A 26,506-nucleotide genomic window follows, 5' to 3' on the forward strand; every position below is an offset into this window, starting at 1 on the left:
AATAATACAGGCCCAAAAAAGGCACAAGGGATGTGGAACAGGCATTCTTACACTCCACAAAAGTTGATACAACACTGAATCCCTGATGCAGAGTGCACTAAATCAGCTCTTGTGATGCTCTAAAAACTGACCTTCTTAGCATGTTTGTCATTTTAATACATGAACATTTCATTCATATAAAATCAGTTTAGGAGACAGCTAATAGATTTTTTTATCTTTTAAAAAAGTTACTTACTTTAGAAGTCTTTGTTGTCCCCCTGATTCAAATGTGGAGCCAGTAACATTGTTCAGAATGTATTTTCCTACATTCTAGGTGAGAAGACTCTTCCAGCCTAGTCCTGAGTAGCCAACAGATGACAAAGTCATGAGGGTCTGCCTTATCACAGACTGTATGGCCTCTAAAACTAAGGGATAAAAAAAGTGTTACGCAAATGACTTTGTTCTAGGCTTTCTACAATTACTTCTCCCTTAGGAGAGTGTCCTACATTTTTTCAAATTGCTGCTAAAACATTTTTAATCCATGTTTGTTGAACGCTCATTACACAGAAGGCTCTATGCTAGACAGGAGTTTTAAGGACATGAAGGTCAAGTACAAAATATCTATTATGAGGTTTTAATAGCATTAATAGTATCCTTACTATGCTGAATAAAATAAACTTGAAATAACTGATGCTGTAGACAATGTGACATTAAATGTGAGTATAATAAAACTACAAAATTTTCATAATTTTGGCATGTAGCACACTTTCGCCTCAAGCCCTCCCAAGTATTCATGTCACCATTGTTACTTTTGCTACCTCAAGTGTAGTCCTCAAGATGGCAGCAGCAGTATCTCTTGGGAACTCAAATGCCTGGGCCCTACTCAAGCATCTGCATCTTTTGTAATGCATCTTTTGCATTACAAATCAATCTGCATTTTTTGTAATGCATTTTTTTTTTTTTTACATTTATTCATTTTTGAGAGACAGAGCACAAGTTGGGGAGGGGCAGAGAGAGGCAGACACTGAATCCAAAGCAGGCTCCAAACTGTCAGCACAGAGCCTGACGCAGGGCTCGAACTCATAAACCATGAGATCATGACCTGAGCCGAAGACAGACGCTTAACCGACTGAGCCACCCAGGCGCCCCTTTTGTAATGCATTTTTAAACTACATCTCCAGATGTTCTTGTGCACATTCAAGTTTGAAAAGCAATGATAACACCTTAAAGTTAACAGTTCAGAAAATTTGACAAGCGAAAATAAAGAATTCATCTTCAGTAGTACTTTATGTTTTAAAAACTACAGAGGATATATTTGGGAGTACTTTTAGTTACTTAAAAATGTTAGCATGCCAGTAAAGAAACTTAAAAAAAAAGTGACATTACTACTACAATTTTTAAAGCTTATTTTGAGACAAAGAGACATGACAAGTTGAGAGGGTGGGGGTGGGGAGCGGGGAGATTGCCAAGCAGGCTCCACACTATCAGCACAGACCTGATGCGGGGCTCAGACTCCTAAACGGCTAGGTCATCTTGACCCCAGCAAAATCAAGAGTCGGACACTTAACCAACTGGGCCACCTGGGCACCCCAATAATGTCATTCTTTAAAAAAAAAAAAAAAAAAAACTAGCAATAAGTATGTCCAATCATGAATGAATTCTTCGATCCATTAAATCCCCTCTGGAACTCTATCCAAAGGAATTAATCCACAACCTTCAGCATGAGTAACTGTTAAGTGTGCCATAAAGAGAAAAAAACAGTTTGAGAAATTACTGGCCCCAAGCAATTTCTTAAGTACCATCTCTGACCATACCTTTCATGCCTCCTGCTTTCTGCCCTGACAAGTGAATTAATTACTTGGGCTTTTTCAATGCATTGTGTGGTTCCTCTTTACTTGGTGTTTGTTCACGCTGTACCTCTTGACTGAAATCTATCCCCCATTCCTCAGATAACTTTCCCTGTAAGCCCTCTGCATATCCTTAGCATAGTTAATTACAATATACTCTAAAATATCATCCAAATTTCTGTCCTATTCTCCCCACTTCTCTATGGGCCCAGCACATAGAACACAATGACTGAGGCAAATGCCAGTAAGATGGTCTCTCAAAGCTGTCTGCTATCTCATTCTCTCTACTTTGGTGTCACCATCCCTCATCTAAGCTTTCTACTTGGGCTTCTGAATCTTTTCTGATTCTCCTCCCACCTCCTCTCTTGGCTCCTCCTCTGACTCTAACTGGGGACATTTCTTAAGGCTCAGTCCTATCGAGTTACTTCTGCAGTGAATCAATATTACAGCAAACCACCAAGAATAATTTGTGAGTCAGGATCCCAAATCCTCTGGGCGATGATTGGTAGGAAAAGGGTCCTACAAAAGAAATGTAAAATCCTTTCTCAGCATTTTACAAGATTTGCTTTTATTATTACCAAAGTAAAAAGCTCAGCAGAGAAACTGCAAATATAAGTATTCAAACGAAAAACCTCCCATACCAGCCAGAGAAAATCCCAGTGAAAATGGATTTCTTTTCCTTCAGAATTCCTTATATAACTCCTATATCAGTTTTACCGTCAGTGTTAAGAAGTAAAGAACACAGACTGTGAAGCAAGGCTACCACATTTTGTGTCCTAACTCCTTCACTCCCTATCTACGTGGCTTTGGACAAACTCCTTAACCTCTGTTTCAGTTCACTCATCTATAAAATGGAAATAATAATAATACCTGTATTCTTATTTATAGGGATTGAAACTGTTTATAACATACTTGAGAGGGCCTAGCACAAAATTAATACTGTATGATAACTGGTATTTTGAAAGCTAACCATCTTTTATGTATTACTAATAAAATTACAGGTAAGTTACCCAAAAGCAATAAAACAATAGTTATGAATAATGGTCATGTATATTAAGAAAAAAAACACAAAAACAAAACCTCATCCTGATTCTGAAATTTATGTGAGACATTAGTGATCTATGAACAGGAACATACAGACATACCTTATCACCCCCTAGAGGCTGCTACCTAGAAATCAGTATTCTAATCTCAAGTTTTTTAAACTAACCAAGAGCAGAGAGATCTCAAATGACAGATCTCATTTATAATTAAGCTAAGAAGAAGGTACTTACCAAGAATGTTAAGTAATCTTCCTGGAGTTGATAAATATGTACTTCACATTGTATCATAATCTTAATTCATCTTATAATAAATATTTGTTAATAGTAGTTTGTTTAATACGTTTAATTGTTAAGTGTTTAATACATTATGGTTTTTACCATACAAGCTACAGACTATTTGGTGAAGCAGATTTACAAACCAGAAATAGTGTACATTCTATGACATTCTTCCAGATGGATACTAAGTCTGCTGATTCCTGTTACGCATTCAAGTTGGGAGCAAATCAATTTGTAGACTCTGCCATCTTGTTGTCCCTGTATGCTTTAAATCACATGAAGAGGGTCCCTGTCTCTTTCTGACAGGATAATATTAATCTTATTTTCCAAGTGAGCACCCAGCATATCTCGAAGATCAGAAAGAAAACCTCGTTCAGTGTTGCTGTGTTCACAGAGGATGACATTTATTCCTTGGGATGCAGCATCCAGAACATCATGATGGGACATCTCACCTGCCAACAAAGGAAAGAGCAAATACTTAAATATTAGACACAGAGTCTGTGGAATGCTGAACCATAACTGCAGAAACACCCAAGTCTTCATCGTGTAAAAAGCAGAACTTTACACATAAATCTAGAAAGCAATGTACAGGTTTATTAGGTGTCTTCCCATTTAGAAAGAGACAGATCATCCCAATGAGAATTCCAAATTCTTTCTCCTTGGCAGACTCGAGACAAGAATCTAAACTCCCGTATGCAATAGCATCTAATACCACCAGAACCAGATCTACAAGAACACCCATTCAAAATGTTTCCATAAGAAGATAAACGAGTACTGCTAAGTCAACTGGGGCTTTCAGAAAATTTCTCATCTATATCAATATCAAATAACAAAATATCTCCAGAAAATCCTAGGTATAGTTCCCAAACACTTCTTTGCTTTGTGAACACCAAAATCTTCAGTATCGGCTCTACTCTAATAAGGATAAAACCAGCTTAAGGTTACTTCTAAATTAAAGACAAGGTAAATAAATACATACATACATACATACAGGGTATTTATTTTCTTTTAACTTAGGCAAAATTCCTAGAAATTCTGAAGTTACTGGTAGAAGAGGAGCTCCTCTTTTGTAAAAAGGTTTAAAAAAACTCCAGTGTCCTGTATTTTTTGTAATGTTTATTTAGAGAAGGAGCACAGGCACATGCATGGGTGGTGCAGAGAGAATCTCAAGCAGGCTCTGTGCTGTCAGCGCAGAGCCCCACAGTACAATCTCGCTGTTCATGAGATCTTGACCTGAGCCGAAATTAATAGCCAAGATGTTTAACTGACTGAGCCACCCAGGTGTCCCAATAGTTGCTTTTTCCTATTTTAGAGAGTGTGTGTGTGTGTACGCAAGGGAGGGGCAGGATAGGGGATCCCAAGCAGGCTCCATGCTCATTGCAGAGTCCAACAGGGCTTGATCCCATGACCCTGGGATCATGACTGAGGCAAAATCAAGAGCCAGATGTTCAACTCACTGAGCCACCCAGGTGCCCCCTCAAGTGTCTTGAATTTTTTAAAAACACTATTTGTGAATTTGAGGACTTCTGATTTTACAGCAAAAATACACAATTTAGCTTGTTCATAACAAGTCTAATTTTGAAATATGTTTAGAGCCCTGAAAACATCAAAAAATAAGGGAAAAAGGTTCTTAGGGAAAGGTTTAATCCTCCACACTTTCCTGCTCCCCAATACATGTCAATTTCATATATGGGATATTTTTTTATTCAATAATCTTTTAAAATATCTTAATCTGTAATAGTAAAGGTAATAGTAAATAGTAAAGGTAATAGTAAAGGTAAATAGGAAAGTAAAAAGAAGAAAGACACTAAGGGGCCCAGTTAGAAGCCATGCTTCAGGAGAGACAAGTCTGGTGACCTGGACAATTATAAATGCTGTGAGGAGAAGGCATGAAAGGCAAGGCGCGGACAGGGGGATCTGCAAAGACTCTGTACTAGCTGAAGGCAAAGGGAAGAAAAGCCTAGCTTAGGAGGATAGCTGTGGGAAAGAAGCAAATGAGAATTTATATTTACAAGGAGCAAATCTGCTGGTCTTTCTAGGATACTACCCTTAACACCCTGATACTACCATGTTACACTCAGAGTAAGGGTGATGAACATCAGGAGAGGGCCTATATGTGCCTTTGACCTGGTGCTTTTCATCCCTAAAGTTATACTCAAAGCGACACCTCACAGATCATAGACATCTAAGGTCAGCCAGATAAGAAGATACTTTCTATTTCCCCAAGTAAACAGATAGGAAGGCTATTTTAACAATTTTGAACTGCATGAATTTATCTTATGCACATATTGCTTAGAAGTGTAAACAAAGAAAACCAGGGGTGCCTGGGTGGCTCAGTGAGTTGAGTGTCTCTTGATTTTGGCTCAGGTCATGATCCCAGGGTCATGGGATGGAGTCCCACATCAGGCTACATGCAAAGTATAGAGCCTGCTTAAGATTCTCTTTCTCTTCCTCTGCCCCTCTCTCCCACTTGTGCACTCTCTAAAAACAAAGAATAAAAACAAAAACATTTTAAAAGTCTCTTTCAAGCCGTTTAAAAAAAAAAGAACTAGTTTTAAGAAAGTCATTATTTATAAGGAAATAATCACATCCCCCAAATTTAGAGATATACCATAAAACAAATGGCCTATACTCTTCAAAAATGTCAATGCTCTGGACAGAGCCGAGAAACTCTTCTAGATGCAATGTGTGCTCACAGATTAGGTATCAATCAGAAAAAGAAATGCAATTCTAATCATTTGGCAAAATTTAAATACAGACTACATATTAAGTAAGTGTCTTAACAATCCTAAATTCCTGTATTTGATCATTGGTCATAAAAGAAAATGTCCTAACGTTAAAAAAAAAAAAAAAAGGGGGGGGCGCCTGGGTGGCTCAGTCGGTTAAGCGTCCGACTTCAGTTCAGGTCACGATCTAGCGGTCCGTGAGTTCGAGCCCCGCGTCGGGCTCTGTGCTGACAGCTCAGAGCCTGGAGCCTGTTTCGGATTCTGTGTCTCCCTCTCTCTGACCCTCCCCCGTTCATGCTCTGTCCCTCTCTGTCTCAAAAATAAATAAACGTTAAAAAAATAATAATAATAAAATAAAAAAAAAATAAAAGAAAATGTCCTTAGTTCTTAGGAGATATATGCTGATGCTTCTGGGATAAAAGGTCATGTATGAAATTTATTACAAAATGGTTTCGAGGGAAACACATAAATAGAAATATATTTATATGCACACCCATAGATATATATTTATACACATACACACACAGAATATGTATGTAACACAGAATATGCAAATGTAGCAAAATACAACCATTAGTGTACAAAGTGCCTCCAAATCTTCTGAATGATGGGCCTTGTACCTATTAGATGTTACCCTCAAGGACAGAGTATAAAGCTGAACAATTACCATCTGATAGAAATGCATACTGAAGGTTAAGGAGAAAGCAACAGGAGGGGCACCTGGGTGGCTCAGGCAGCTGAGTGTCCGACTCTTGATTTCAGCTCAGATCAGGATCCCAGGGTCTTGGAAATGAGCCCCACGTCAGGCTCTGTGCTGACTGTGAAGCCTGCTTAAGATATTCTCTCTCTCTCTCCCCCTTTGCCCCTCTGCCCCTCTCCCCTGCTCATTCTCGCTCTAAAATTAAAAAATGAAGAATTAGGGGCGCCTGGGTGGCGCAGTCGGTTAAGCGTCCGACTTCAGCCAGGTCACGATCTCGCGGTCCGTGAGTTCGAGCCCCGCGTCAGGCTCTGGGCTGATGGCTCGGAGCCTGGAGCCTGTTTCCGATTCTGTGTCTCCCTCTCTCTCTGCCCCTCCCCCGTTCATGCTCTGTCTCTCTCTGTCCCAAAAATAAATAAAAAACGTTGAAAAAAAAAAAAAAGAAGAATTAAAAAAAAAAAAAAAAAGGATAAAGCAATAGTAATTGGAGAGGAAGGCATGACCATCAGGGCAGGAGCCAGACAGTTCCAGAAAAAGCTTCTCAGAGGAGGTATCTTGAGCTTATCACTACAAGTATAAAGAAATGGGCAAGGAAGGCATTCTAGCCAGAGAAAACAGCAGAAGGCTGCATGAAAGAGGATGAATGTTCAGGCCTGACCAGGACACGTGAAGGAAACCACTAAAGACTTTTTAGCTAGGATAATATTATATACCATCAAATTTGTACTTTTGAAAAAAAAGTTAACTTGAGGGTTGTATGTGGAAGACTTAAGATTAGATTTAAGTATTTCACGTAGAAGATGATGCCTGAATAGAGATAAGAGGAAAGGCTCTATAAAGATTCTGGATGGGGTGCCTGTGTGGCCTAATTGGTTGAGCATCCAACTCTTGATTTCGGCTCAGGTCATTATCTCATGGTTCATGGGTTCAAAAATAAATAAACCTTAAAAAAAAGATTCTGGAGCTAGAACTGATAGGAACTAATGATTGGCTTTAGTGGCTTTAGCTAAGGTGGAAAGGTAGACAGTGTCCCGTTAACAGACATGAAATCTATGAGAATGTTTAGGAAGAACACAGGTTAAATAAATACTGAACACAAGTTTTTAAGATAATCTAACAGTAAATTGTTTAATGATTTTTTTTTCCCTCTAAAAGAATATGGTCTAAATTTACTAGTAAAAAAAAAATAATAAAAAAAATTAAAGAATATGGTCTATCTCCAATTTCAGTGCAGTTCCTATTTAGTTCAGGTTCTAACAACAGGTATTAGATCCATCTATATGCCAGGTGCTGGCTTAAAAACCTGTTGTGTTTTTTTTTTCTTATAAAAAATAAAGCTGGGAATGATACACACAAAAAAGAAAAGGAGACCCAGAGGCTATCATACCTGTGAGGTAAAGGTCGGCCTCTACCCCCTGCAGCACGGTGCTCCCAGAACCAGCACACAGGGCCACGACTCTGACTGGAGACTCTTCAAAATAAAGGAAACAAGAGACCAACACATTATAATTCCCCTTCATTTTAATATTATAATTTGTATTAATAATCTTTCACATAATGCAGACTTTACTCCTGGTCTCATTACCAGTAAATGAACTTTGCTTACTGAATTTAAAAAAATAATAAAACACATCTTCATATAGACAGATGATTCTTTGGTATTGCAAAAATAACCCAATGCAGGGCTATTAATTCCTTAAAACAGACATAGCTGTGCACAAGCCCACATAAGGCTGGTAAAGTGACCATCCTGGTTTTCCAGGCAACAGTGAGAGATAGGCAGGTACCAGCTCCTTCTCAGGTGAGGGACTAAAAGGGCTAGTTATAGGAATGCTACAAACTCATTTGACATGTATTTTTAAATATCATATTTAGTCAAAAGAACAACCTCTGAGGAGTTGCTGTAGAGTAAAATAACAGAAACTTTGAAGCCCAAATCCAACAAGTATTTAGCACTTAAGGCTTCTAGAATGGACACTTCATTACTGGTCATTCCATCAGTGGTATTTTAAGAGAGAGGCTGAGGGTGCCCTCTGCATGGAGAGCTCTGGGACCCTCTGGCCTATACCTATTTCAGGTACAGCTGTGCTGCCAGGGTGCCCCCTGTGCAAAGCACTCAGGTTCCCCCCCACCAGTCCAAGCCTCACCTCAGCTCCACAGAGCTCACAGAGCACCCTGGAACACTTAGCTTACATCCACTTCAGCTTCAGTTATCCTGCCAAGGCATTCTCTGAGAGCCTTAGGACCACCCCAGTCCATGCCCACTTTAGCTCCAACCATCCCACCAGGGCAGCTCCAGCACTGAGTGCCCTGGGAGTCTGCCCATGCCCAACACCATTCCAGCCAACCAAAGTCAGCAGGCACACAGTCTACTCAGGGATGACCATACATAAGACCATTCCTTCAAGTTGGGGAGAAGCAGCTGTTCCGCATAATTCATGGAAGTGAACACAGAAAGTCAAGCAAAATGAGAAGACAGAGGAATATGTTCCACATGAAAGAATAAAATGAAACTTCAGAGAAAGAACTAATGAAACAGGGAGAAGTAATACTCCAGGCAAAGAGTTTAAGGTAATGGTCATAAAGATGCTCACCAGACTGGAGAGAAGAGTGGAAGAACTCAGTGAGAACTTCAACATAGAGACAGAAAATATTTTTTTAAAAAAAACCTATCAGGGCACCTGGGTAGCTCAGTTGGCTGAGCATCAACTTTGGTTCAGGTCATGATCTCGCGGTTTGTGAGTTCAAGCCCCACAATGGGCTCACTGCTCTCAGTGCAGAGCCTGCTTCAGATCCTCTGTGTCCCTCTCTCTCTGCCCATCCCCCACTTGTGCTCTCTCAAAAATAAACAAAACATTAAAAAAAACCCTACCAGAAATGGAGAATATAACTGCAATGAAAAATACATTAGAGGGAATTAACAAATGCAAAAGAACAGATCAGTGATCTGAAAAACTGATAATGGAACACAGCCAACCTGAACAGGAAAAAAAAAAAAATTTAATGAGGATAGGTTAAGGGATCTCTTCAACATCAAGTGAACAATCATAGCATGTATCGGTCTCAGAAGGAGAATAAAGAAAAAGGCAGACAATTTATTTGAAGAAATAACAGTTGGGAAGCCTGGGTGGCTCAGTCAGTTGAGCGTCCAATGTCAGCCCAGATCATGATCTCACAGTTTGTGAGTTCGAGCCCCATGTTGGCTTTGCACTGACAGCACGGAGTCAACTTTAGATCCTGTCTCCCTCCCTCCCTCCCTCCCTCTCTCTGCCTCTCTCCCACTCATGCTTGCTCTCTCTCAAAAATAAACATTAAAAAAAATTTTAATAAAAAATAAAAATAAATTTAAGAAAAAAAGAAAGAATAGCTGAAAACTTCCCTGACCTGGAGAAGGAAACACAGAGAGTCCAAACAAGACACACCCAAGGAGATCCACACCATGACACATAATAACTGAAATGTCCAAGACTAAAGATAAAGAGAATTTTAAAAGAAGTAACTGAGAAGCAAAAAGTTATTTATATGGAAAACTCTGGAAGGCTATCAGCTGATTTTCAGCAGAAAGTTTGCAGGCCAAAAGGGAATGTATCATGATATATTCAAAATGCTAAAAGGAAAAAAACCCACCATCAAGAATAATCTACCCAGGGGGTACCTGGGTGGCTCAGTTGGCTAAGCGTCCAGCTCTTGACTTCAGCTCAAGTCATGATCTCATGGTTTCATGGGTTCAAGCCCCACATTAGGCTCCATGCTGACACTGTGGAGCCTGATTGAGATTCTGTCTCCCTCTCTCTGCCCCTCCCCTGCTCATGTGCTCTGTCTCTCTCAAAAAAAAAAAAAAAAAAAAAAAAGAATAATCTACCTAGCCAGATTATCATTCAGATTTGAAGGAGAGATAAAATGAGTTTCCCAGACAAGCAAAAGTTAAAGGAGTTCATCACCACTACACCAGACTTACAACAAATGTTAAAGAACTTCTTTTAAGGAGAAAAGAAAAAGCCATAATTAGGAAATAGTTATGAAGAAAAAGATGTCAAATATGATGCCACACACAACATGCAGGAATAAAAAACAAGTCCTTTTAAAAGGTGTTCCAACTTGGGGTGCCTGGGCAGCTCAGTCAGTTGAGCATCTGACTTCAGCCCAGGTCATGGTCTCATGGTTTGTGAGTTCAAGCCCCACATCAGGGTCTCTGCTGTCAGCACAGAGCCCGCTTTAGATGCACTGTCTCCCTCTCTCTTGGCCCCTCCACTGCATGTGTGCGCTCTCTCTCTCTCAAAAATAAACAAACATTAAAAAAAAAAAAAGGTGTTCGAACTTAAGTAACCATCAATTATAGATGGCTATATATTTAGGGTCCTATAGAGAAACTTTCTGGTAACCACAAACACAAAAATCTGTAACAGATCCACAAAAACTGAAAAGAAAGCAAGCCAAGCATAACACTAAAGAAAATTACCAGTGACAACGAAAGGGAACAAGAGAAGAAAAAAGGAACAGAAAAGAACTACATAAATAACCAGAAAACAATTAACAAAATAAAAATAAGCACATACCTATCAGTAATTACTTTAAATGTAAATGGTGTAAATGCAACAATCAAAAAATATAGGGTGAAGTGAGTCTCCTGTAGGCAGCATATAGAAGGGTCTGTATTTTATCACTTCAGACCTAAAGATACATACAAACTGAAGGAAAAGGGATGGAAGAAGATTCCATGCAAATGGAAGCAAAACAAAACAAAACAAAACAAAGGTAGCAATACAAAATAGACTTTAAAACAAAGATGTAACAAGAGAGAAAGAAGGCATTACATAATGGTAAAGGAATCAATGCAAAAAAGGATATAACAATTATAAATATCTCTGCACCCAACATTGGAGCACCTAAATACATAAAACAACTATTAACAGATATAAAGAGAAAGTTTGACCATACTATCGTAACAGTAGGAGACTTTAACACCTACTTATATTGATGGATAAATCATCCAGGCAGAAAATCCATAAAGAAACAGTGTCTTTGGACAACACATTAGTGTTAGCAGATATATACAGAACATTCCATCCCAAAACAACAGAATATACCTTCTTTTCAAACGTACATGGAAGATTCTCCAGGATAAAACATGTTAGGCCAAAAAAGAAGTCTCAATTGGGGCGCCGGGGTGGCTCAGTCTGTTGAGCGTCCAACTTCGGCTCGGGTCATGATCTCACGGCGTGTGAGTTCAAGCCCCGCATCGGGCTGACAGCTTGGAGCCTGGAGCCTGCTCTGGATTCTGTGTGTGTGTCTCTCTCTCTGCCCCTAACCCACTTGCATTCTGTCTCTGTCTCTCTCAAAAATAAATAAAACATTTAAAAAGAATTAAAAAAAAATAAGTCTCAGTAAATTTATGAAGACTAAAATCATATCATGCATCTTTTCCAACCACAATGGTAGGAAACTAGAAATCAATCACAAGAAAAAAACTGGAAAAAAAACACAAACATGTGGGAGCTAAACAACCAATGTGTCAACAAAGAAATCAAAAAATACAGAGACAAATGAAAATGAAAACACGATGGTCCAAAATCTTTGGGACACAGCAAAAGCAGTGAAAGGAAAATTTACAGTGATACAGGCCTACCTCAAGAAACAAGAAATATCTGAACAATCTAACCTTATATCTAACCGAATGAGAACAACAAAACCCAAGGTTAGTGGAAGGAAATAAAAGATCAGGACAGAAATAAATGAAATACAGACTAAAATAAAAAAACAATAGAAAAGATCAAGGAAACCAAGAGCTGTTTCTTTGAATAGATAAACAAAAATTGATAAACCTTTAGCCAGACTTATCAAGAAAAATAGAGGACCCAAATTTAAAAAAATCAGAAATGAATGAAGTAACAACTGACAAAACAGAAATCCAAAGAGACTACTATGAAAAATTATATGCCAACAAACTGAACAACCTAGAAGAAATAGATAAACTCTTGGAAAAACACAATCTTCCAAAATTGAATCAGGGATTAATAGAAAATCTAAACACACTTCCAAAATTGAATCAGGGATTAATAGAAAATCTAAACACACTGTGGCTCAGTTGGTTGAGTGCCCGCTTCTTGATTTCAGCTCAGGTCATGATCCCAGGGATGTAGGATCAAGTCCCATGATGGACTGAGAGTGGAACCTGCTTAAGATTCTCTCCCTTCCTCTGCCCCTCTCCCCACTGATGCACACACTCTCTCTCTAAAGTAAAAACAAATAAAATCTGAACAGACCAATTCAATGAGATTTAATGGGTAATCAAAAAACTCGCAACAAATACAAGTCTAGATATATAGATGAATTTACCAAACAAGGAAGATTTGATAGGTATTCTCCTTCAACTATTCCAAAAAATAGAAGAGGAAGGAAAGCTTCAAATACATTCTACAAGGTCAACATTACCCTGATACCAAAACGAGACAAAGACACTCCCAACCTACAGGCCAATATCCCTGGTGAATATAGATGCAAAAATCCTCAACAAAATACTAGCAAACCACATTCACCAATACATCCACCACAACCAAACTGAATTAATTCCAAGGACGCAAGGATGATGCTTCAATATTCAGAATATCAATGTAAAACACATTAACAAAGCAAAGGATAAAAATCATATGACCATCTCAATAGGGGCAGAACAGGATAAAATTCAACATCTGTTCATGATAAAAACCTCAAAGTGGGTTTAAAGGAAACATACCTCAATATATAAAGGGTATATATGAAAAGCCCAGAGCTAACATCATACTCAGTGGTGAAAAACAGAGATTATCTTCTAAGATCAGGAACAAGACAAGGATGCCCACTCTTGCCACTGGAAGTCCTAGTCATAGCAATCAGACAAGAATAAAAGGCATCCAAATTGTTTAGGAAGAAGTGAAACTCTCACTATTTGCAGACAACATAATAGTATACACCAGAAAACCCCAAGACTCCACCAAAAGTAATAATAAATGAATTCAATAATGTTGCAAAATACAAATTAATACACAGGAATCTGTTGCATTTCTATACACTAATAATGAAATAGCAGAAAGAGAAATTAAGAAAACAACTCCATTTATAACTGCACCAAAAAGAATAAAATAGGAATAAACTTAACCAATGAGGTCAATGTCCTCTACTCTGAAAACTATAAAACACTGATGGAAGAAATTGAAGGTAACATAAAGAAATGCAAAGATATTCCACTATCATGGATGTGATGAATATTGTGAAAATGTCCATACTACTGAAGCAATCTACAGATTCAGTGCAATCCCTATCAAAATACTAACAGTAGTTTTCACAGAACTGGAACAAATAATACTAAAATTTGTATGGCAGCACAAAAGACATTGAAAGCAATCTTGAGAAAGAACAAAGCAGGAGGCATCATCATACTACCCAATTTCAAGATATACTACAGGGACACCCGGGTGGCTCAGTCGGTTAAGGGTCCAACTCTTGATTTCGGCTCAGGTCATGATTACACAGTTCATGGGATTGAGCCTCACATCAAACTCTGTGCCAACAGCGCAGAGCCTGCTTGGGATTCTCTTTCTCCCTCTGCCCCTCTCCCCTGCTCATTCTCTGTCTCTCTCTCTCAAAATAAACATACGTTAAAAATAAGACATACTACAAAGGTTTAATAATCAAAAAAGTATTGTGCTGGCATAAAAATAGACACATAGATCAATGAAACAGCTGAGAAATATACCCCCATTTATATATGGTCAGTTAATCTTCAACAAAGGAGGCAAGAATATCCAATGGGAAAAAGTCTCTTCAACATATGGTGTTGGAACAATCCTAAAATTTGTATGGAACCACAAAAGACCCGAATAGCCAAAGTAATGCTGAAGAAGAAAACCAAAGCAGGAGGCATCACCATCACAGACTTTAGCCTCTAGTACAAAGCTGTAATGATCAAGACAGTCTGGTATTGGCACAAAAACAGACACACAGACCAATGGAATAGAATAGAGAACCCAGAATTGGACCCACATATGGCCAACTAATCTTTGACAAAGCAGGAAAGAGTATCCTGTGGAAAAGACAGTCTCTTTAGAAAATGGTGATGGGAGAACTGGACAGCAACATGCAGAAGAATGAAACTGGACCACTTTCTTACATGATACACAAAAATAAACTCAAATGGACAAAAGACCTAAATATGAGACAGGATACCATCAAAACCCTAGAGAAGAAAACAGGCAACAACCTCTTTGACTTCAGTCCCAGTAACTTCTTACTTGGTATGTCTCCGAAGGCAAGGGAAATAAAAGCAAAAATGAACAATTAGGACCTCATCAAGATAAAAAGCTTCTACACAGTGAAGGAAACAATCAACAAAACTAAAAGGCAACCAACAGAATGAGAGAAGATATTTGAAAATAACATATCAAATAAAGGGTCAGTATCCAAAATCTATAAAGAACTTGCCAAACTCCCAACCCAAAAAACAAATAATCCAGCGAAGAAACGGGCAGAAGACATGAACAGACACTTTTCCAAAGAAGATATCCAGATGGCCAACAGACACATGAAAAGATGTTCAACATCATTCATCATCAGGGAAATACAAATCAAAACCACACTGAGATACCACCTCACACCAGTCAGAGTGGCTAAAATTAACGCAGGAAACAACAGATGTTGGCAAGGATATGGAGAAACGGGAACCCTCTCACGCTGTTGGTGGGAATGTAAACTGGTACAGCCACACTCTGGAAAACAGTGCAGAGGTTCCTCAAAAAATTAAAAATAGAATTACCCTACAACCCAGCAATAGCACCACTAGGAATTTATCCAAAGGATATAGGACTGCTGAATCACAGGGGCATATGTACCCCAACGTTTACAGCAGCGCTATCAACAATAGCCAAATTATGGAAAGAGCCCAAATGTCCATCAAGTGATGAAAAGATAAAGAAGATGTGTTTTATATACACAATGGAATGACTACTTGGCAATGAGAAAGAATGAAATCTTGTCATTTGCAACAACATGGACGGAACTGGAGGGTATTATGCTAAGTGCAATAAGTCAGTCAGAGAAAGACAGATACATATGTTTTCCCTCATATGTGGAATTTGAGAAACTTAACAGAAGACCATGGGGGAAGGGCAGGGGGAAAAATAGTTTCAAACAGAGAGGGAGGCAAACCATAAGAGACACTTAAATAGAGAACATACTGAGGGTTGATGGGGAGAGGGGAAAATGGGTGATGGGCATTGAGGAGGGCACTTATTGGGATGAGCACTGGTGTTGTATGTAAGGAATGAATCATGGGAATCTACTCCCGAAGCCAAGAGCACACTGTATACACTGTATGTTAGCTAACTTGACAATAAATTATATTTTAAAAATAAATTAATTAATTAAAGAAAAACAATAAAGTTGGTTATCAATAGAAAAAACAAACAAAAAAACAAATGGTGTTGGGTAAAGTGGACAGCTACATTCAAAAAAATGAAAATGGACAGCTTTCTTATACCATACACAAAAATAAACCCAAGACAGTTTAAAAACCTAAATGTGAGCCCTGAAACCATAAAACTCCTACAAGAACACATAAGCAGTAATTTCTCTGACACCGGCTTAGAAATACTTTTCTAGATAGGTCTCCTCAGGGAAGGTACACAAAAGCAAAAATAAACTATTGGGACTACACCACAATAAAAAGCTTTTGAACAGCAAAGGAAACCATCAACAAAATGAGAAGGCAATTTGCTCAACGGGAAAAGATATTTGCAATGATATATCCAATGACAGGCTTACATCCAAAATATATAAAGAACTTCTACAACTCAACACTATAAAAAAACAAATAATCCAATTTAAAAATGGGCAGAAGACCTGAAAAGACATTTTTCCAAAGACATACAGATGGCCAAAAGACACATGAAGAGATGCTCAACATCGCTAATCATCAGGGAAATGCATACCAAAACCACAATGAGAGATCACCCACACTTCTCAGACTGGCTGAAAACAAAAAGACAAGAAATACCAAGTGTTGGCAAGGATGTGGAGAAAAAGGAACCCTCATGCACTGCTAGTGGGAACATTACTAAGTGCAACCACCGTGGAAAACAGTATGGAGGTTCCTCAAAAAATTAAAAATAGGAATACATATGACCCAGTAATTCCACTACTGGATATTTACACACAGAAAATAAAAACACTAACTTGAAAAGATATATGCACCCCTATGTTTACTGCAGTATTTAAAAGCCAAAAACCAAGACTACAAGACTCGGAAACTGCAGTGGATCACTTGGCATCTTGCTGTAAAATGCCATCAGTATTATAAAATAGAATACTTGCATTGTAATTGGAATAATAAAAACTTCCGGCGCCCTTCCTGGCCCATGGTAGGACTGTGCTTCATGCCCTGACTTGTGCTCAAAATGTGATTCATTCTAGACAATGATTTGAACAGAAAATGTATCATTTCTGGGTTAATGTTTAACTGATGGTCCAAGACCATCCAAAACTCCCCCTCTGCAACAGCAATCAGTGTACGATGAGTAGACTTCTGCTGACTTGAAATGAACATGGAGTAGGAATGAGACAAATCTTGCTTGAGCCAAATAAGATGTACACCACAGCATAACCTAGCCCACCTGGATTGATAAAATAAATCAGTCAGCCCCCCGTGAACTAACATGTTTCCTGTCACATTACTACAACCCAAACCATCAACTTTTGCCCAAATACTATGTAATACTACATTATTAGTAGGTACACGGGACAAATAAATGGATCATATTTACCTAAGGTCCTTCCTACCCCAAGAGCAAGACGAACATGAGCTAGTTTAAGGTGCCTTTTGATTCGCTCAATCATGGTTGCCAAGGAAGCAGGCTCATCCAGTGTGCACAACCGTCCCATCCCAGTTTGTGGAAGTGGAGGCTGAAGAGAAACACAAGTTAGAAAAACTGTCCATCTCAGTCCTAGAAAACATACAGCAAATACTGAGATCAATAAAACATGCACACTGTGAGCTTACTACAGCCAGGTCCCGGTTGAAGTTCAAGGATGCAAGCCTGACAAAAACATTCTCTGACTTCTAGGAGCTCAGTCTCCTGAGAGGCAAATGTTTAGATAACTAATCACAATAAAAGTGTTTAAATACAAGACAGGAACCATTTTATGGGAGCACAAAGAAATGACAAAATAAATGAGCTGGGACTTGGGGTGGGGATACTTGGAGGAAGTGGAACCAAAGGTTTTGCAAAAATGTAGGCCTCCCAGACCAGAAAAAAGTAAAAAAAAATGTATAATAATAATAAAGGGGGTGATGTCAAGTATAGTGTGGTAGGAAAGGGATAGGGTGAGATGTGGAAAGGTACGAGCTCAGAGCGGTTCCAAGAGCAGACGCTACAGCTGATGTGCAGAGCAAGGGATGGAGACAGAGGCCATGGCCAGTACACTATGAGAAAAAGCATGGACTGTCGCCCTTCCGGTGCCCACTAGGGAGACTACTCTTCTTTTGTCACCTGGGATAGGAGAGTTTCAACTACTGTGGTGACAAAGCACAACTTTTCAACTACTGTGGTGACATAGAGAAGAGAAACATTCTATAGATTTGGGGACAGAATCAGCAGGCATGGATTTATGAGAGGCAAGGGAGAGCTCTGTAAACTTAGAAAATCAGGCAGAAGATGATGCCACCAATGAAATAGAAAAAAGTAATATTCAAAGGGGAGATGTGGGAATAAGGTCAATATTTGTATATACTAAATTATATGTGGGATCCATTAAGTGGAACAGAGAGTTCCAGTAAATATGGTCATTTTTTTAAGTTTTTACCTTAAGAAAGCATTCTGAGCCAGAAAGTAAAGATGCAGAAATCACCATATGAATAGCTGTCAAGTTAAAGGAGCAAATAGAATGGTCCAGGCAGAGGGTATAAAAGTGATAGAACCTGTAACCGAGTCTCTAACCCTAAAAAGTACTATATGATACTGGGTTTCAACCATACTTCAATAAAAAAACATTAAAAAAAAAACAAACTACCACACTGGGGCACCTGAGTGGCTCAGCTGGTTAAACGTCCAACTTCCGCTCAGGTCATGATCTCATGGGGGGGTTCGAGCCCCACATCAGGCTCTGTGCTGACAGCTCAGTGCCTGGAACCTGCTTTGGATTCTGTGTCTCCCTCTGTCTCTGCCCCTCTCCCACTCACACTCTGTCACTCTCTAAAAAAAAATAAACATTTAAAAAAATACACACAAAAAAAACACACAATACTACACTTCTATAACCTGAATGTGTCTGCCCCTGCACAAATTCCTATGTTGAAATCCTAACCCCCAAAGATGATGGTATTAGCAGGTGGAGCCCTTAGGGGGTACTTAAGTCATGAGAGGGGAGCCCACATGACTGGAATTAGTTTATAAAACAGATTCCAAGAGAGATCCTTAGTGCTTCCCATTACGTGAGGACACAGAGGGAAGGTACCGATGATGAATCAGGAAGTGGACCCTCTCCAGATACCACTCCAAATCTGTCAGCACCATGATCTTGGGAATTCCCAGGCTCCAGAATTGTGAGACATAAATTTCTGTTGCTCATAAGCTATCCAGTCCAGGGTATTTTGTTATAGCAGCCTGAATGAACTAAAACCTCTACCAACACTTTTCCATTCCTGGAATGTCTCCCTTTCTCAGTACAGTATATTTTCCAGGGTATTTTATGTCCTCAACACTACCTTGTGCTTCTTTAGGTAACAGTTAACAGCGTGTTGATATAACAACTTACAAATGAATTTGCCAAACAAAAATGCGCAGTATATATTTTTATTACCTTCTCCAGTAACAGAATTTCAGTCTTCTGATAGAATTGTCTGTTCTGGGAAAGAAAAGCCATCACCTGTAACAAAGCCTCCTGACTACAATTCAGACTAATCCGTGTTTGTTCTTCATCATCAGTCCTATTAAAAAAAAAAAAAAAATCACTTGCTGTTCTAGGATGAATGTAAGTAAAACATATTATAAACAATCCACACTTTACAACCTCCTATAATTAAGATTAGATTTACATGAAATTTAGGGGACGCCTGGGTGACCCAGTCAGTTAAGCCTCTGACACTTGGTTTCAGCTCAGGTCATGATCTCAGTTTGTGGGTTCAAGCCCTGCATCAGGATCCTTGCTGACAGTCAGAGTCTGTTTGGGATTCTCTCTCTCCCTCTCTCTCTGCCCCTCCCCCACTTGCACTCACTCTCTCTCAAAATAAACTTAAAAAAAAATTTACATGAAATTTAGGTTGCAATCCCAAACCAAACCATTTTCAAGAATACTTTTTTTTTTAATTTTTTTATGTTTATTTATTTCTGAGACAGAGAGAGACAAAGCATGAGCAGGGGAGGGGCAGAGAGAGAGGGAGACACAAAATCTGAAGCAGGCTTCAGGCTCTGATCTGTCAGCACAGGGCCCGACGTGGGGCTCAAACTCACAAACTGCGAGATCATGACCTGAGCCGAAGTTAGTCGCTCAACCGACTGAGCCACCCAGGTGCCCCAAGAATAGTATTTCTCAAGGGACACCTGGGTGGCTCAGTCGGTTAAGTGTCAAGATTCTTGACTTCTGCTCAGGACATGATCTTTCAGTTTGTGAGTTCCAGACCCCTGTCAGGCTCTGTGCTGACAGTGCGGAGCCTGCTTGGGATTCTCTCTCTGTGCCCTTCCCCTTCTCGTGTTCTTTCTCGCTCTCTCAAAATAAGTAAACTTAAAAAAATAAAATTAAATAAATAAATAAAAATATTTTTCAAACTTCAGCATGCATCCAAATCTCCTTGTAGACTTATTAAAATAGAATGTTGAGCTCCACCCCACCTCCCCAGTTTCAGATTCAGTAGATCTAGGTGGGGTCTTAGAATTTACCTAACAAGTTCCAGGTGATGCTGATACTGCTGGTTCAGGGACCTCACTTTGAAACTACTATTCTAGAATTGTTCCTAATCCCAGGTATGCATCAGAAATCTGCTACCTTCTTAAAATGATAGCTACTGGACCCTTCTACAGATCCAGTGAAATAGAACTTCTATGAACTTCTATGATTTGCCAAAGCAAATCGAATTTTTTTCCCAAATGAAGGGCTTTTTATTTTTGAGACAGAGAGAAAACACGCGCGCGCACACACACACGCACGCACGCGCTCAGGGCAAGGGCAGAGAGAAAGGGAGATAGAGGATCCAAAGCAGACTCCAAGCTGACAGCAGTAAGACCGATGTGGGGCTCAAAGTCACAATCCATGAGATCATGACCTGAGCCAAAGTTGGACACTCAACCGAGCCACCCAGGTGCCCTCAAACTGAATTTTTTAAGGCCCAAAGAAGTTAATTTTTCAAACCACTGAAACAAGAATCTCCTGGACAGATTTTTCAGGCAAACCCCATTCTAATTACATAGCTTTAGGATGAAGCCAACGTTCTGTAGGGGGTCTTGAATGACCCTGAGAAGCAATGCCCTGAAGTGTCTCCAAAAACATTGGCATCAGAAAAGTTTTGTATTTAACCATAAACTCTAAAAATATAATCATAGAATTCTAGAGCTAAAAGACACCTTAAAAGAATCTGGAAGAGTAGTTGTCAACACTGGAATCATCTGTAGAGCTTTGACAAGAAAAAAGGAAAAAGTGCCTGGACCCCAATCTAATCACAAAACCCAGATATCACCCGTAATAAGGAAAAACTAAAACCAAACTAAATGTGCATCAGTTTTAAAAAAGGGAGGAAGGCACCTAGGTGACTCGGTCGAGTGTCTGACTCTTGATTTCGGCTCAGGTCATGATCTCTTGGTTTAATGAATTAGGAGCCCCACATTGGGCTCTGCACTGCCTCCTTGGGATTCTCTCTCTCCCTTTCTCTTTGCCCCTCCCCAGCTCACACTGTCTCTGTTTCTCTCAAAATAAATAAACTTTTTAAAAAAGGAAAAAGTTCATTAGTTAGGAAGAGAAATGCTTAAAGAAAGTCCAGTAGATCCATAAGAAACACTACATAGCAGTTAAAGAGATCTTCTATACCTACATAGAAAGATCTCTAAGACCTCTTGTTCAGTAAAAGGGGCAAATGCAGCATGCCATTTAATTAACAATAAAAAAAAAAAACCCACAAAAATCTGCATTTCTCCATGTTCCTGTATGTGTTTAGAAAGATACCCACTTCTCTGAAAACAAAGGAAAAGGTAACATGAATTGAAGATACTGGAATTGAGTAGAGGGAACAAGGAGGACTTTTACATTGTTTGAAATTTTCATGTGTATCTTTTTAATTTCAGTACTTACACAGTATTTCAATATGGTAAAAGACATCCATAACTGGAATCTATACAAAGTCCTGGAAACAATTTTTCTTGAGGTTTTTTAAATCCCTCAACACTATTAGAAAGCATTTGCAATAATTTTATTACAAGGTATCTACACCTAAAAACCACTCACAAGAGTCCCTTTTTGTTGTAGCCTGGAACAGATCTCCATCTTCTTAAAGTTATTATATTCATCTTTGTTTTTTTAAACAATTATTAAGTTCCAGCTTTGTGTAACTTGTCTCCTAACTTGCTTCAAAAGATGTTCGGATAAATTAGCTTCAAAGAAAATCCACTAAAGGCACCATTTTGATATCTCTGCCCTAAATAAATGATTGGCCTTTTAAGAGGCACCTGAATGTCTTCTTCCGTTAAAGTGTTTGAGAATCACTGATTTGCTTGAAACTGGTAAGAGTAAACCTATGTAATCAGTGAGTCAGTAGGGTTTATCTATATACTATAAAGTAAAAACCACCTTTCAACATTATCAGGGGAATTAGAAACGTTGTAAATAAAAGGCATAGTATAGTCCCTCCCACCTAGAAAATAGTGTTACTTGTCATTTTTATTGTTTCAGGAAAAAAAAACCCATGGTTCTTCTGGAGCACCTACATGCAAATGAGAAGTATACTGCCTCGTAAACCCACCCTGGGGGGAAACAATTTGTTTCAGTTCACAATACTAGAGTTATAGAATTTATAAAGAAGATCCTTGCAGATAAGTACACACAAAAAAGAAGAAAAATATATCATACCTAGTAGAAAAAGAAGTGATAGAAATATTTGCAATTTCTTTCACTGCAGAAATGACTTTGTCCAGGTGTTGGGTGGAGTTAACACTGAATTCTACTCTGTGGGTTCCCCCCGTTGGGTAGTTGGCAGCTTTGGAAGGATGTATGGGCCTGGAGGTGCAAACTCCTAGGAATAAAATTGTGTTGTTTTTTTTTTAATTAAAAAGATAAACTATTATGGACAAAATTTTAAGAAATAAGCTTTTAGAAACTGATGTTTATATAATATGCACACATATATATATCCCTTACATATACATCCAAAAGTCCCCATAATCTAGTGATTTAGTATTGACATAAAATCAAATTTATTTTCAGAATTATTTTCCAGAAGACTGTTAAATACCACAAAAACTGGACTCATGAAGTTTTAGATGATACATAGAATTGTGACTGCTTACTAAATTTATTCAGGTAAATCATCATTCAGGTTGCAAATGCTCATAACCTACTTGACCACATTAATTCAGATTATGTCATCATAAAAGTTTCAACCCCAAATGAGTAAATGAAAATAACTAACTAAAAATAAAGCTAAAACACATAGGCTGAATTCCGTCATTGTGCTGGGCATGAGTAAGCATTCAGTGAAAATCTGATTTCTATCTAACTGACATACAAAGAATATCCTGGAGAGATCTGAGATTTCAGAGCTCAATTTAACAAGCACTTCTTGAATTTCTGGGTGCTAGGCACTGTGTCACGTGAGTGAGGACTCACAAAGCTCAGTCCAGCAATAAAGATTTCCTATGCTTTCCTTATTAAGGATGAAAATTTAATTTCTCAAATGCAATTTAATGGCCAGATTTCACAACATTATTTTTAAATATATAAAAATAGAATGGTACCCACATCTAAAGCAGTTAAAATTCTACTAGAAAGACATTCTAAAATTTCAAAGCATTCGTAGGGAAAATATTAAACATGAAAGAAGAGGCTTCTCACCAAGCCCTTTAGCCAACCAGCTATTGACTCCCTGGGGTGCAGCATCATAGGCTGTGTGAGGAGAGTAAATACCAACTCTGTTTTCCAGAGCCTGAATCACCAGGCGCTCCTTCCAGGTTTTCCAGGTTATGTGCGTCAAAGGTCGGAAAATAGGCGGATGGTAGGAGAGAATAAGATCTGACTTCTTTTGCAGTGCCTCCTCCATCACTTCCTCGGTCAAGTCATTGGTAAGGAAGAGTGTGTTTACAGTGTGTGGTGGGCTTGGTTCCACCAGTAATCCAACATTGTCCCAACTCTCAGCAAGTGAGAGGGATGCAAAGTCATTCAAGGAGGAAAGGAGAACCTTCAAATCCATGAAGGAACGGGAAGAACTGCAGATCAGGGAATGAACAAGCCGGATTGTTGTGGGAGTGAGGAGTACACGAGATAACATACAGAAATCAGGTAAAACTGGGATGCTTGGGTGGCTCAGTCGGTTGAGCGTCTGACTCTTGATTTCAGCTCAGGTCACGATCCCAAAGTTGTGGGATCGAGTTCTGCACTGAGCTCCCCACTGAGCATGAAGCCTGCTTAAGAGTCTCTCTCTCTGCCCCTCTCTCCTGCTTGCACACTAACAACAACAAAACAAAACAAAACAAAACAAAACAAAAGGGAGAGAAGAAATCAGGTAAAATTGAGTATCTGAAGTCAACACACAGGAAATGGTACACATGTACACTTTAAGCCTGGACCTTTGAGGTAGCAAAGCATATGAGCAAAAGAACTATGTGACTATAGTCACATATCCCTGGGTTCAAATACTGATTCTGCCACTTACCAGCACATGATACCTTAGGTAAGTCACTTAGCTTCTCTGAGGCTGTTTTCTCATTTACCAAATGGGAGCTACTATAACCAAAATCAAAGGCCATCCATAGAAGCAAATCAATTAAGATGTGTAAATCACCTAGCACAAGCCTGGTACATAGTACGCATTCATCCCCACTTCCTCAGCCCCCAACACAAAGTTCTTTTTCTCCCCATCCTTGCTTCAACCACCCTCATCCCTTTTCCATTACTCTAAATACTATCTTTCCTTACAAGTTTCCTTCAACTTTTTATTTATTTTGAGAGAGTCAGAGAGAGTGCAAGTGGGGGAGGGGTGGGGAGAGGAATGGTGGGGGAGAGAGAGAGAATATCCCATGCTGTCAGCACAGAGCCCAACTCGGGGCTCTCACAAACTGGGAGATCATGACCTGAGCTGAAATCGAGTCAGACACTAACCAGCTGAGTCACCCAGGTGCCCCATCCTTTAACTTCTTAAATAAAGCTTTTTTTCTTTTTTTTAACATTTATTTTTGAGAGAGACAGTGTGAGCAGGGGAGGGGCAGAGACAGAGAGGAAGAATCTGAAGCCAGATCTGTGCTCACAGCAGAGAGCCTGATGCAGGGCTTGAACTCAGGAACTGTGAGATCATGACCTGAGCTGAAGTTGGACACTTAACCAATTGAGCCACCCAGGTGCCTCAAATAAAGTTTTTCTTAATAAACATCTTCAGTGTCTAGCCCCTATACAAAACACTGTTAATTCCATTAAGATTCTAGGAACATTTCTGTTTTTGAAGAAAAGCATTCATTGTATGCACAATAATTAACAAGAAAAGCATGGCCAATTGTAAATTTTACCAAATTAGTCATAACCCAGTAATTTCAAAAACAAATTCTTTCAACAAAAATGTTTAACAAATTTGTTGAAAAAAACTATTTTTTTCAGCAGAAATGTTTACTAAGAGATGTGAGTACTTGTTCAGTATCTGATTTGAATGGGGCGCCCGGGGCGGGGGGGGGGGGGGGTGCTCAGTTGGTTGAGTACCCAATTCTTCTTGATTTTGACTCAGGTCATGATCCCAGGGTCCTGCGATTAAGCCCTGTGTCAGGCCCCACGGCGCCTGCATGGAATTCTCTCTCTCCCTCTGCCCCTCGCCCCGCACGCTTTTTCTTAAAAACAAAAACAAAGAAATGATGCAGAGCCTACAAAATCCACTGGAGCCTAAGGTCTCGGAAGACCTTCTAAAGGTCCTTATACCACTTCCACTCTCGAATTTCCAAGTTCTGATACTGCCCCACTTTCCAGACTCTTCTAAATCTGGCAGGCCTTGAAAGTGAAGCCCTAGTGGGCCACCATACCACTTTTGAGTTATTTACTGCTAAATTTGAAAGAACCCTTGTAAATAACATAGAACACCCTCCATTTTTAGAAAACCGAGAAGCTTGACGCAACAATTAACAATGGGAGGCGGCATAGCATTGTGGGTTGGAGGACCCATTCTGAAACGCAACGAACTCCCAGAACCACAGCTGTGTAACAAATGTCTCAACCTCTGCTGTCTCACCTTCTTTAGAATGAGAATAAAAGTGCCCTGCTTATAGTGTTGTCACAAGATTTAACCGTACAGCTGGGAACAATGCCTGGCCTAGAGTAAGCACTGTTTTTAAAATACATTAGTAGGGACCACTTTACAGCCTGCGAACTGCACCCTCTTACGTTACTTTATCTACCTGACATTTCAGTCCCACTTCAGACCTTTTCCAGGACAGTGACGAGACCAGGCACTGGCAGAAACTCCTGAGTTAGGACCCCTGCTCCCCTGGCGCCCTATGCTCTTATGCCACAAGGCAGTTTCCTGCCCCTGTCTCCTCCTCTGCCTCCTTTCACAGACGCAATCTCACAACTCCTACAATTTACGCTAACCTGGGCCTGGCCAAGCGGGAATAAATAGCCCAGGACTCACCAATTCTCCTCTAGCACCACTTCCGGTCCTGCCCAGGGACTCTTGGCATTGCAAGATGGGGCGGGGGAAAGGAGCTGGGCGGAAGTGGTCCTTCCCATTTTACGTCT

The 26,506-nt window shown here is 39.4% G+C and overlaps 1 protein-coding gene across 4 annotated transcripts; it reads right to left on the bottom strand.

Annotated features, from left to right (window-relative positions):
- Window positions 1-486: 486 nt before the first annotated feature.
- NIF3L1 (NGG1 interacting factor 3 like 1) lies at window positions 487-26,494 on the bottom strand. 4 transcript variants are annotated; one of them, XM_060622917.2, is made up of 7 exons: window positions 26,400-26,494; window positions 23,630-24,239; window positions 22,649-22,811; window positions 19,397-19,523; window positions 17,362-17,500; window positions 7,956-8,039; window positions 487-3,597 (listed from the first exon to the last, which is right to left on the bottom strand). In XM_060622917.2, exons 2-7 carry the CDS (start codon window positions 24,060-24,062, stop codon window positions 3,413-3,415), a joined length of 1,131 nt encoding a protein of 376 aa, XP_060478900.1. In that variant the 5' UTR covers window positions 24,063-24,239; window positions 26,400-26,494; the 3' UTR covers window positions 487-3,412. The 4 variants fall into 4 exon arrangements, with proteins under 4 accessions (XP_060478900.1, XP_060478899.1, XP_060478898.1 ...); XM_060622916.2 differs by lacking the exon at window positions 26,400-26,494 and adding an exon at window positions 26,192-26,331; XM_060622915.2 differs by lacking the exon at window positions 26,400-26,494 and adding an exon at window positions 26,167-26,331.
- Window positions 26,495-26,506: the final 12 nt, after the last annotated feature.

This window comes from Panthera onca, chromosome C1, assembly GCF_046562875.1.
Source record: "Panthera onca isolate mPanOnc1 chromosome C1, mPanOnc1 haplotype 2, whole genome shotgun sequence".
Classification (NCBI taxonomy): domain Eukaryota; kingdom Metazoa; phylum Chordata; class Mammalia; order Carnivora; family Felidae; genus Panthera; species Panthera onca.

Bases quoted from the DNA above. Each gene is read 5' to 3' on its own strand.
- NIF3L1 (XM_060622917.2), bottom strand. From the start codon at position 24,062: ATGTTATCTCGTGTACTCCTCACTCCCACAACAATCCGGCTTGTTCAT. The intron at 22,812-23,629 runs GTGAGAAGCCTC...TTTTATTCCTAG, and splicing joins CTGGTTGGCTAAAGGGCTTG to GAGTTTGCACCTCCAGGCCC. The intron at 3,598-7,955 runs GTATGATAGCCT...CTTTGTTGGCAG, and splicing joins GGCCGACCTTTACCTCACAG to GTGAGATGTCCCATCATGAT.